Source organism: Crocodylus porosus, unplaced genomic scaffold (assembly GCF_001723895.1).
Source record: "Crocodylus porosus isolate Cpor-Errol unplaced genomic scaffold, CroPor_comp1, whole genome shotgun sequence".
NCBI lineage: Eukaryota > Metazoa > Chordata > Crocodylia > Crocodylidae > Crocodylus > Crocodylus porosus.
Genome location: NW_017728936.1, coordinates 7,056,058 through 7,067,602, shown reverse-complemented (window position 1 = coordinate 7,067,602; position 11,545 = coordinate 7,056,058). Strand labels below are relative to the sequence as shown.

General features: G+C 53.9%; 1 protein-coding gene across 1 annotated transcript in view; it reads left to right on the top strand.

Annotated features, from left to right (window-relative positions):
* IGSF9B (immunoglobulin superfamily member 9B) overlaps positions 1–11,545 on the top strand; it is a gene marked incomplete at its 5' end in the record, with an annotated part of 66,400 nt that overhangs the window by 846 nt on the left and 54,009 nt on the right. Inside the window, 2 exons of the mRNA XM_019546895.1 lie at positions 4,567–4,713; positions 10,994–11,145. Coding sequence (XP_019402440.1) covers positions 4,567–4,713; positions 10,994–11,145 — 299 coding nt within the window. The remainder of the gene's footprint in view (positions 1–4,566; positions 4,714–10,993; positions 11,146–11,545) is intronic.

Here is an 11,545-nt window from a genome sequence, read left to right as displayed (position 1 = left end):
ATAGTCCTCCCTGGGGATGGCCCCTCCTTGCCAGGTGTGCGCCTCCCTTTTATCCAGGAGACGCTCCCGGATGCTTTTGGTGAGCCACGAGGGATTTTGCACGCTCCTGCGTTCTTCTGGCAGAATCCAAGACTCGCTCCTCAACTTACTTAGTCGTGAGGCACAGCTGGCCCCTTCCCCCCCGGTCCCAGAGGCGGGGGGCATGGGGGGCAGCTCCTTCCCTTTGGGGTGCAGGGTGTATTCTTAGTGTTCCCCGGCATTCAACGGCACATTAGGAATCGGCCTCTCTGCTCCCCGGGAGCCCGCTGTGAGCCGGCTGCTCGGCCCAGGAACGTATCCAACCCCGCTCCCCTCGAGGAGCTCGTCTCTCCCTCTCTCTCCCTTTCATTCCATTCTTTCCACCCGGTTGGTTTTAATTAAGCGGCAGCATCGAGAAGCCAGCTGGGCTGCGTAGGACGAGAAGAGCCAAAGCAGCGAAACCGTGGTTGCTGGCGGCAGCAGTTGCTGCTCTCTGGAACAGCTGAGAGCCTGGGGCGCTGCTGGTGGGGACGCAGCGTTCGCTCGGCATCCTCGACGGCGGAGCCGCTGCCACCTCCCGCTGGTCCAGCGCGTGAGGCTGTCTGCCGGCTGCGCCATACCGCTCCGCCTGGCTGCAAGGGTCAGGTGGATGCCCCTCTGCTGGGGATGGTGGAGAAGGGAGCTGCGTGGGATTGGGGGGGGGCATCAAGCTGCAGCATCTGGGCCTCCCCGGAGCTCAGGGCCTGTTGAGGTGAGGGGCACCCCGGCGTACTCAGAATTGCCCTCTGCCCACTGCTCTGGTTAAAGGCACTGGGGCAGCCAGACTGACACCTCTGCAAAGCAGGTGAAGGAATGTGTTGGGGAGCCGGAGACTGGCATGGCCCAAGTGGAGTGACTGGGGAAGGGAGGGCAGGTGGCACAAGGCAACTTGTCGGTCAGCTTTTTCTGTAGGTGTTGTCCATAGGGGCCTGGGTTAAGTGAGGACTGTGCTCTGGGTCTCCACCCATCCTCCCACGCTTCCTCTGAGCTTCCCCATTCTCCCCTGCCCTTGGCCATCCTGTGAAGGGGCCCTGCCATCTGACGGGGGCTGGGCTCATGGTGCATAGGCCTAGGATGCCACAGGCAGCTCAGAGGAGGGCAGTTCAGTTCAGAGGTACTGCAAGCCATCCAGGTGCAAGTAGGTGGCCATCCAAGTGCAAGGGAGAGGGTGCAAGTGAGGTGGTTCCTGGCTGTGACCTGGCCTTGTCTGACAGAAGCACGTGTGTGAGAGAGGCCATTGCATCGCCTTAAACACCTCCCGTTGGCCTGCCTTTGGGAGCAGCTGGGGCAAAGAGTCTGCTACTTGCATGTGCTGGGCAGAGCTGCCTTCCCAGGGCTTGGGTACTAGGGGACAGGGGTCAATGGAGACGTGATAAAGCAGAATCGGTGGCCTAAAGCCCTGGATAGGGCGGAGAGGGCCATGGGGTATGGCATGCCCCAAAGTTGGAAACTGGGCGGGCTTCAATCCCATCCCAGGGTAGACGCAGAACAGAAGCCATGCGGAGGGCAGACCTGTCCTTGGCTGACTTCTTCATGAGATGGGATGAGTAACGGATCCAGGACGTGGAGCCACTTGGCTAGGAGGTGGGGGTCCTGTACAGTTGGGAGACTTTCCTGTGTGGTGCTTGGCAGGGGGCCTAGAGGCTAGTGCCAGGAAGCGGTGAGCTAAGGGAGGCTTCCCCCTCTTCTGGGTCACCAGCCTCTGGAAGGGGGAGGTGTGAGCATGCGTTTGGGGTTGGAGAAGGAACCCGAGATACTTGGCTTGGCCCCACAGAGTTGTCCTTCCCCAGGGGAAGTGGGAATTGGGCAGAGGCCCAAGGTCCCAGCGGCAGCCCTGGGGGCTGGCAGGCCTCAGGTGGCGTCTGCCAGGGAAACCAGCTGGTGGCTCGCTGGGGTTTTTGTCCCGTCTGGTCAGAAGTGAAGCGATGGTCTTGAGTTGGCTGGATTTTCGGCTCCTCTTCTGGCCAGTAAGGCCAGCTCTTCCCTTCCTGTCTGGCTTTGAAGGCTAACCCTGCCTGATTTTGCATTTGTCTCTGCAATTATTCCTCCCAGCAGCCTGGGTTTGGTGGCTGAGTCATCTCTCGGCAGCAGGCTCCCTGGGCGCTGAGCGGGCACCGGGAATGGGGGCACAGTGCACAGAAAGAGAGCGCTCCTACGGCAGGGGGAGTGGAGCAGGTCACTGGGTTAATGCACCAGCCCTTCCTGGCGCAGGCCAGAGTTTGAATCCCAGGAGGCAGTAAAATGACCTTGTTTCCTTCTCCCACCCCCCCGCACCATGCTGGCAGCGTGTGGAGGAGTTGGTCTCCACTTAGGCTGGGTATCGCAGGGGAGTTGCAGAGGCCTTGGCAAAGCTGGGATCCTGCCCAGTGCTTTGAGCCCTGGCTCCAGTTACTGCTCTCATTCCCTCCCAGGTGGGAGGGCTGAATTCAGTAGTGAGGAAGGACTGGCATGGGTCAACTTTCCAAAACAGCTCCTAGAGCCAGGAGCCCCCTGTCACACATGCCAGGTAATCGGGGGGGGGCACATTTTCCTACAGATCGTGGGGATTTACACCCCAGAGTAACTTCTGAAAAGGGCATTTAGTTCAGTAGGCTGCTTTTCTGTGGAGGAGGTTCATCTGCCATGGTGCCAGCAGGGCCAGTTGCCCATTACCTATTAGGGGGAGAGGGTTGCAGATATGCCAGGGGAACATCCCTAGGGAGTACTTCCTATCTGCCACTTTGCTGTGGGGGCCATTTCCTGGCTGCACTGAACTCTCCGCTGAAACAGTGCACTGTTGCAGTCGCAAGGAGGGGAGCGGTTTGTTACCTGGGGGTGGGAGCCCTGGCCTTGCCAAGTTGAGCCCCACAGACTTGACTTGGTGTGAGGGGAATAAGCCCCGCTTTGCAAGTGTTGGTACTGCTGCTGGATGTCTCCTCTCCCTCCCTGTCTCTAGCTGGGGCGGTGGGCAGAGCCCGGGGCTGCTAGCTCCAGGCTGCACTCCTGTCTCTGGAAATCCCCAGCTTGGGAGCTGGCTGGCTGGAGCAGCATCCCTCCTACTGCTGAGTGGTGGGGTGGGGGTGGTGGGTGCCCGCTCAGCGTGCTGCTGTTTCCACGGTCCCAGCTCACTGGCATGCTCCCAGTCTGCTGCAGCCGCCAGGCCTGGATACTTGATTTGCTGTAGCCATAGGCTGCTGGGAGTGTCTCGACTTGTTCAAGAATATTAATTGGTCCATTAGGCTTCCTCTGATCATACCACAGCTTCTGGGCTGGACCGATGTCCTGCTCATCCCTCGGACAGAGCCAGGCAGGCCTGCCCTGCCTTCCCTGGATGGATTGTCCTGGCTAGTGGACTTAGCTGTTTGTGCTCCATCCTTGGCCTCTCTGCTGCCAGTCTCTGTCCTTCTCTTAGCTGTGGCTATGGGTGCTGGCTCAAAGAAAGGGCATGGCTCTTGGGGTCAAGCCTGTGACTTGGCAGAGGTATTGTGGGTGTTCGCTGCCTCGGAAAATTGGGACCGAGGTGACGCAGAGTGAGAATCCCTGTCGCCTCGTGAAAAGGTTTGGTCTTGTGCCCAGTGGCAGGACTGGGCTTCAGTGGAGAGAAGTGAGGTGGGTGGTTCAGCAGGGAGGCACAGCTCCTGCACTCTCTGCCTCTTGGCTATTCAAGTTGGGGGCAGCTGCTGCTTCTCTGCACACCTCAATACAATGGGGGCAACATCTGCCCAGCAAGGGGGAGAGATGGTGACACGTCAGAGGAAGGTAAAGCATGCTGAAGACCAGTTTGGTTCCTCTGGGCCCAGAGCCTGCTCTGCTTGCCTGAAGGTCCCAGGCAGTGATGGTGACCCTCGCTTGGAAGGGTGAGGGCCAGTTTCCACACACAGTTTGTGGCAGCATACCCCTAAAGTGCCTGGCAGAGGGGTGTCCAGGAAGTGCTGGCCTAGAGATGGCTTGACATCCCACTCCCTGGGCAGGGATTAGGAAGGGGGCAGGGGGTCTGGCTGCCAACTACAGCACCTCGGGTACTCAGCTGCTGGGAGACTGGGGTTGCCAGTGGAAGAGGAGAGACAAGGGGGAGCTAGTTGCAATGGGAACCTTGGCATGGAGGTGAGGCGGGGGAGAGGACGAGGCTGCAGCTCCTGAGTTTTCTTGCTCTACTTTCTGCCCTGTCTTGCAGCTAAGGAGGTGGGACTCCAGTAGCTCCCCACAAAAGCAGCGGGCTAAGAAGGGGCGATATGCTGAGCCACCCCTTGTTCCCTGGCTGCTTATTTATCCAGGCTGCCCTGAGCAGCCCGTCAGGACAGTGGGTCTGAGCTGGAAGTGCAGGGCAGAGGCCAGAGGGCTCTGAGCTGGGGTCTGTGTGTGCAGGAGGGTATGGCAGATGGAGCACTCCCAGGGTTTTGGGGAGGATGGGCCTGTGGGATGCCCTGGTAGGATATTTTGGGAGGGTGGGTGGCAGAGGCACCGCAGAAAGACCCCAGAGAAGTGCCTCTTCCCAGGACAAGCTGACTCCTGTGGCTCTTGTCTCTCCAGGCCGTGCCAGCCTTCACGACAAGGCGTCTCTGCGCATCGAGCAGATTCGCTCTGAGGATCAGGGCTGGTATGAGTGCAAAGTGCTCATGCTGGATCAGCAGTACGACACCTTCCACAATGGCAGCTGGGTTCACCTCACAGTCAATGGTAAGTGTTTTGGGGGGAAGAGAGAGGCTGGCTGCTCCCTCTGGGCTTGGCTGGGCAGAGTCCCGGGAATTGCCAGGGCTCGGCTCTTGTCTTGTGCCACATCTGCACTGTGCACCTGTGAGGCACGTGGAGGTGGGCTGGAGTCACAGAGCCCCTCCTGCCCCCGTTGTGTCCCAGCTCCTTTAGAGATCTTCTGAAGCTGGCAGCCAGCGGTTCTTGTCCCCCATGACAAGCCCCATCCCCCAAGGTAGGTGGAGAAGAGCCATCCATTGTGAACATGTCCCAGGGCCCCATCTGCTGCCACTTCTGAGATCCTGCCCAGTGAACCAAGCACAAACGGCGAAAGTTGGGCTGGGGGGAGATCTTCAGTGGAGACTTTATGGGGGGAGGGCTCCAGCTCTCCACTTTGTAGCATTTCCATACATCTCAAAATCCTTCAAAGCAGTTATCCCCATTTGAGAAATATGGAAACTGAGGCACAGAGCCATGATGTGACCCACCTAAGGTCACCCAGCTGAGCCGGCCTCCTGTGTGATATTGCAACACTATCCACTCAGGCCACCGCCAACTAATTGGTTAAGCCTCCTACACTTCCGAAACAAGGGAAGGACACTTGTTTCTACCTTCAGTCTTTCAATGCAGCCGGCTCCGGGGGTGGAAGTTGCAGCTGTTTAATGGCATCTTAGTGTGAGCATTTAGGAAGTGCGGCAGAGTCCAATGTTAGGCAGCTGAGAGAGTCTGGGCAGTGGAAAAGATGGTCCCTGGAGCACCCAGGCGAGCACCCTGACTCCTTCCCAGTGCCCTAGGTGTGCTTTAGTGACTGTAGCTGATCGGGACCTAATCCTTTGCATCTCATCTGAAAAATAGGCTAGTGAGCAGCCTGGCAGGCCGTGGAGCCCAGGAAGCTTTCTGGGCCCCAAACTGATTCAGCAGGGAGAGCTTCTGGAGTCAGCAGCACCACCCTCTGTACTTCCTTGCATGCAGCCTTTCCTTGAAGAGCCTCCTTCCCCCTCCTACAGTTGGTCACAGCCCAAACCTGCAGAGCCGAGAGCAAATCACCGCCAGCCTGTTGGTTACATTTTCTGCTCCTCTGGGTTTCCTTTCTTGTGCTGTAGTTGTGAATCTCCCTGGGGATGGAGGGAAGAAGCTCTAAGCTCATTGCTGATGGGGGGGAGAGCTCCTACTCCTACTCCCTTTTGAGGAAGATGGATCAATCACCTTTAAAGATGAACAGCTAGCTTTGGAGTATTGAAGGCGAGCTGGGCTAGATCAAGGTTGGACAGTAAAGTGACCTACCAGCCAGGAGCAATCAGGAACTAGTCGGTTGAGCCAGGGAGTAACCCAGCTGTGGAAGATCTGACTTATTTTTTCAGCCAGGCTGTGGCCGTGCAGAAGCTGGAGCAGCCTGGTGCTTCGTTAGCACAAGGAGCGTGGACATACTTGACAGGGCTGAGTGGGATGGAATAGAAAGTGATTCTGCAGATGGGAACAGGTGCTCAGACTGAGATTTTGATTTTTTAGCAAACTTCACAGGAGGATTTCAGGGGGGCAAAAAGCAGAATGGCTCCAAACATACTTCCTGCTAGCTTCCAGCAGCTAAACAATAAGTTGGCAGGGGCATTGACCTGTTGGGGCCTGTAGTTTGCACATTGGCTTAGTGCATCGGCTACTTAAATGCATAGCATCTTTCAGCCCTGTTGTCTGCTTGGTACCTTTTTTTTTTCCTGTGGTCAACTGCATGGCGTTTGCTTTGTAACTCGAGGGTTTTCTCTAGCTGGGCCAGAAACAGCGGTGGGGAAGCAGCTGCCCGAGGGCTGCTAGCAGATGCCTTGACAGCAGGGGGGATCTAGCATGTCTCAGGGCTTCTAATAACTGTCCACACAAGTTTGCTCCAATTTAACCAAACCAAATTGAGAACTGACTTTTTTTTTATTCAGCTGAAGCTACATCTATAGAAGAGCTCAGAGCTATGGTTTAATTATGGTTCTGAGAAGCTGCTTTCTTTTGAGGGCTCTGTTAGTCTTTTTAAAAGCAGCATTTGGAGACTGCAAGTTCAAGTGCATTGCATTTCATAGGCCTTCTCTTCGGGTCCCTGGGATAAAAAGCCAGTTGCTGAGCCGTTGAGACTGGGGATTTGGATGCCAAGTTCTGAGTGGATGGAAAGAAAAGAGTGTGATAAAGAACGTGCTTCCATTCATCCCCCTATTCATTTGGAGCCAGCGGGATGCATGCAGGGCAAGGTAGAGGGAGTGCATTGCAGCATGATCATGAAGCACAGCCTGTACCACATGCTGGGCAGCTCTGTTGCAGCAAGGAGTCTCTGGTTTCAGAGGAGACTTGCATGCAGGAAGGCAGGATGCCGTATGGGTGAGGGGACTGGAATCTGGCTGCCTGGGTTTCTAGAAACCCTCCCACATGTTTGGTCTCTGACCTTGCATTTAATGCTGTGATTAAATTTCTGAGCATCTAGCGTGTTCTCCGGCCATTTGAACATCAATGGTCCTGCTGGATTTTATTGCAGCCTAAAGCATAGGAGGCTGCTTTTGTGCACCTTGAGCATGTGGATTTGAGGCCTGATGAGGTAACAAGCGTGTCCAGAATTGGCAGCTTCTTCCCGCCGGCTGCTGCAGTCGGGGCTGGCAGAGATGTGGGGGAGGCTGCATGTGGAGAGTAGAGAATGGGGCAGGTGAGGACTGAGGGGGAGTGGTACAGCTCTGGGAGCGTTGGACTGCTATGACATGGGGATCAGGATTTGATGCACCAGGGAGCTGGGGACAGACTGGGATGCTGCGGTCTTTTTGGAAGAATCCTGCATGCCCCCTGCCTGCTTGGTGCTGCTTTGGCCTTGTAGGACCACTGAGGAGCAGGTGCTGATCCCCCAGCACCTCTTAAGGACCACTTGTGACTGGGATCCTATTTTAATATTTCCTGCCTGCTGCTGAGCATCCCCTAACACAATATTAGGTAAGCAGCAAAGGCTTGCTTGGTCCTCTGCAAAGCTCTTGGCCCTGGTTAACAATCCCAGCTGAGAGAAATAAGGGCAGTACCTTGTTCCTCGTGAACATTGGGAAGAGTGATCTGAGTCTGATTCCCAGAACAAGTAGCAATCTGGTTTTACCCGGCCCCTAAGAGGAACCTTCCTCTTTGCATAGCAGAAGCTGGGAAGAACAAATAGTTTCTGCCAATGTACTTACTGCTTAGTACAGAGGTACGGTGACAAAGCTTCAAGGGGATGCCGAGAACTACAAGAGCCCATCTTCAGCGTTTTGTCCAGTAGACAGCAAGGAAAGCAGAAGCACCAGGCACGTCACTCCAGCAATGATATATATACCAGTGTGAATTTCTTTTTAATCTCTGCTTGAGAGTGAACCTCAATTACATCTTCATCTTTTAAAGAGTAAAAAAAAAAAAAAAAAAAAATCCAGGCTTTATTTTAAATAAGAGCATTACTTACAGAACAGGCTAACTTTTATTAGTAATTACAGTTTAATTATGTAGAACTTGAAAGAGAGGGGGGAGGGGAATCAGTAACACGTCAGGAGAAAATTGCCTGTTTCAGTAAATTAGAAAATCATATCTTTATTTTTCTTAACTCCAATTTACTGAAAGGACTTCTTATTTTTCCTTCATACCTTATTATAAAGCAGTTTGCAATTTGTCACATCGGGAGAGGGGCTATTTTTAGCTTTGAATAAGTAACACTGAGATTGTCTGCCCATTTTGGACGTAATGACTAGAGCAGGAGACTTGGGGCCAAGGCTCTCTGAGTCTGTTCTTGGTTCTGCAGCTGGTTTTCTGTTCCTCAGCTTCCTTGGCTGTGAAATGGGAGCGATCTTATCTCCCTGGGCTGTTGTAACACCAAATTCCTTGATGGCTTGTGAAATGCTTTGACATCACTGGGTGGAAGATGTTAGGGGAGGGCAGGTAGTGGCATCTTTGAATTGTTTTTGCTGCCTATAGAAGAGACCCGGCACAGCTTGGGGGCTGGATCATTGGAACAGAGCAGCCTGTCCGGCTTTTGTTAATAAGCCCCTTGCGTTTGCATAACACCTTTTAGCCAAATGCCTTGGAGTCTTTTGCACAAAGGGCAGATTGTGCTCCTAGGGCCTGTGCTGCTCCTAGCAGCTGAGTTCAGAGGCACAGTCGACAGCAGAGCTCGGCTCTAATTAGATCAGCTTCTTGCAGTACTGAAAAAGGCACTAGAACTATTCCTGCTTGGAGGAGGAGGAGGAGAGGATGGAAGCAGAGAGATGAAGGCTGGCTCTTCCTGGTTTGGCTTCACAGTCCAGGTGGTTCTGCATTTGGGTTTACAGGCACAGCTTAAAATGATTAGGGCTTGACTGATTTGTGGGAGTGACCCACACCTCCAAGCTGGGAACCAAGAATGGAAGGTACCCAAAATCAGAAGGTATTCTGGTTGATGCAACTCAGAGCCCATATTCCCTGTGGGGTGCCTTCATCCCTGAAATCATTCTTGTCCATTCATTTCGTACCTGCCTGGCTTTGTTTGCTTCCATTTGCAGAAATTTAAAACAAAAGCCGTGGGAGTTGATCCGAGCCCCCAAGACCTGGAATAGACTCCCTCCAGAAGTGGTGCAAGCACCTACTCTGGACTCATTCAGAAATCACTTGGATGCTTATCTTGCTGGGATCCTTTGACCCTAGCTGACTTCCTGCCCCTGGGGCAGGGGGCTGGACTCGATGATCTTTGAGGTCCCTTCCAGCCCTAAGGTCTAGGAAATCTTGGGAGGGTCATAATAATCTGGTTATGGAGCTGTTTGGAGGTGTGCTTAAGATTGAGAGAGTGTTGAAGAATAAAACTGTCAACTACTATCAAAGCTGCATGATTTTCAGTGTACACAGAAGGTGTTGCATGGTCCAAACCCCACAGTACCTTGGCTGTACATGAGAACCAGAACAAGGAAGGGAAGCTTACCACTGCTGTTTCATTGTCCGAACCTAATAGAGTGCAAAAGTAAACCAACTTGTAGCTGGCTCGATCACCCCAGGCATTGGGAGTCTGTCTTGTCATACTCGACAGCTAATGAGGTTTCAGGTCTGCTGACTGCAGATCCTGTAGCACCAATAGAAGTTGCTTCTGGGCTAATTCCTCTCCCTTTTTCCTGGTGGCATGGCTAAGTCTGATGAGACCCTCTTCTCCTTCAAGAGTGAAGGGCAGGCCCTGGAAGGCTCCATAGTTTCCCTTGCACACTGTGCTTTAAAAGCAATCTTTTTTGCTAGGATAATCGATAAGCTTTCCTCACAGAGGGTCCCCTACATACTGAGTAGCTTTGTGTCTCCCTGTCCTCCTCTGGGGCTGTATAGCACTGAGCACTCAATAACCAGTGGCCAAATAATAATGTTAATAACCTCTCCCAGTTGTCCAGTATCAGCAGAATGAGCTTGAGGGCGGGCTTCAGCCCTTCCAGATCACATTGGACCACTTCATTTTCTTACGGGGGACAAAATTCATTTTCGGGTGAAAGAAAATCTAATTCTTCTCGGAGCTGATTAAATTGCCACCGTCTCTTCCCGGAAAGCGGGTTTAGCAGCTCCTGATAATTAGGAGTGTACTATAATACTGCCAGCCCCTTTAATCAGAAGGAGACTTGCGATCTGCACTGCAGTGTTTTCATGTGTTGTGACAATAGCAAGTTAATGCATAATGGGAGAAGAAATACAGAGCTGAAGAGTGCACTAACATGCCAGAGCCCAGGGCTGGGAGCTCGGAGGCTCTTAGACCAGCCATGCGGCTCACCGGCTGCGTGGCCTCCAGCTAGTTATATTTTACCTCTCTACCTCCCTGTTCCCTCAGGGCCAGAAGTGCTCACAGGAGTGGCGGGGGGAGAGGGTGTTAATCACTGCGGCTGGTTTTTTCAAAAGGGGCCACTGATCTTCGAGTGCTTCTGTTTCTGGGTGATGTGGGGGGGGCAATCTGAGCTCCTGTGACTTCATCTGCTCTGTTGGTGCACTGTGGAGGGCTCTCAAAGTATCTGAATAAAAACGGAGGCTCCTGACATTAGCAGCCAAACGCTGGGAAGTGCTGACTGTCTTGGTGAGAGCTTCTCTAGGGGAAGGAACTGTTAAGCGCTGCTGCTATAGCGAAAGGGCTGTCGTATGTGGCTGCATTACATTTGGTGCTCGACATCACGGGTACACGTGTGGTGGTTCAGTGTAGCACACCCGGCTCTGAAAGCCCATTTGGACAACGATGTTGTTGCCTTGCATGGACTGCTGCCTTGCAGCAAGGGTCACGTTGGTCTGTCTCTGCCCCCTGCAGCTCCCCCCACCTTCACGGAAACTCCCCCGCAGTACGTAGAGGCAAAGGAAGGCAGCAGCATCACTCTGACCTGCATGGCTTTTGGGAACCCCAAGCCTATCGTCACCTGGCTGAAAGAAGGAGACCTCTTGGGTGCTGGTGGGAAATACAAGGTAAGTTCTTGGCCTGTGGCGTGGTTGGAAACTTAACTCTGGCTAATTCTGTATCAGGAGCCTGACTTATCACTGGTGGGTTGGGTTGCTGGGTCTTCTACTTCAGTGGAGAAGCAGTTCGTCCATGCATTCGTTGGCTTTGTGTTGGATCGACTAGGGCCCCCGGAGGCTGACGGGGACTCCTCCCCAGCTCCCTGGAGAGCAGATCTCGCTGTCAGTCTGGGGGCGCTGTCGATTCGCTGTGACGCATCGCTATTCCCACGTGGCTGCTTTGACTACAGTGCAGTCGAGGTCTCTGCAGACGGTCCCACCGGTCCTGAAGTTGCTGCTATGTCTGGAGCCGCTGGTGCTGCCTCAGCATTTCCCTCCTCTGTCCATTTCTTGGCTGCCTTAGCAATTC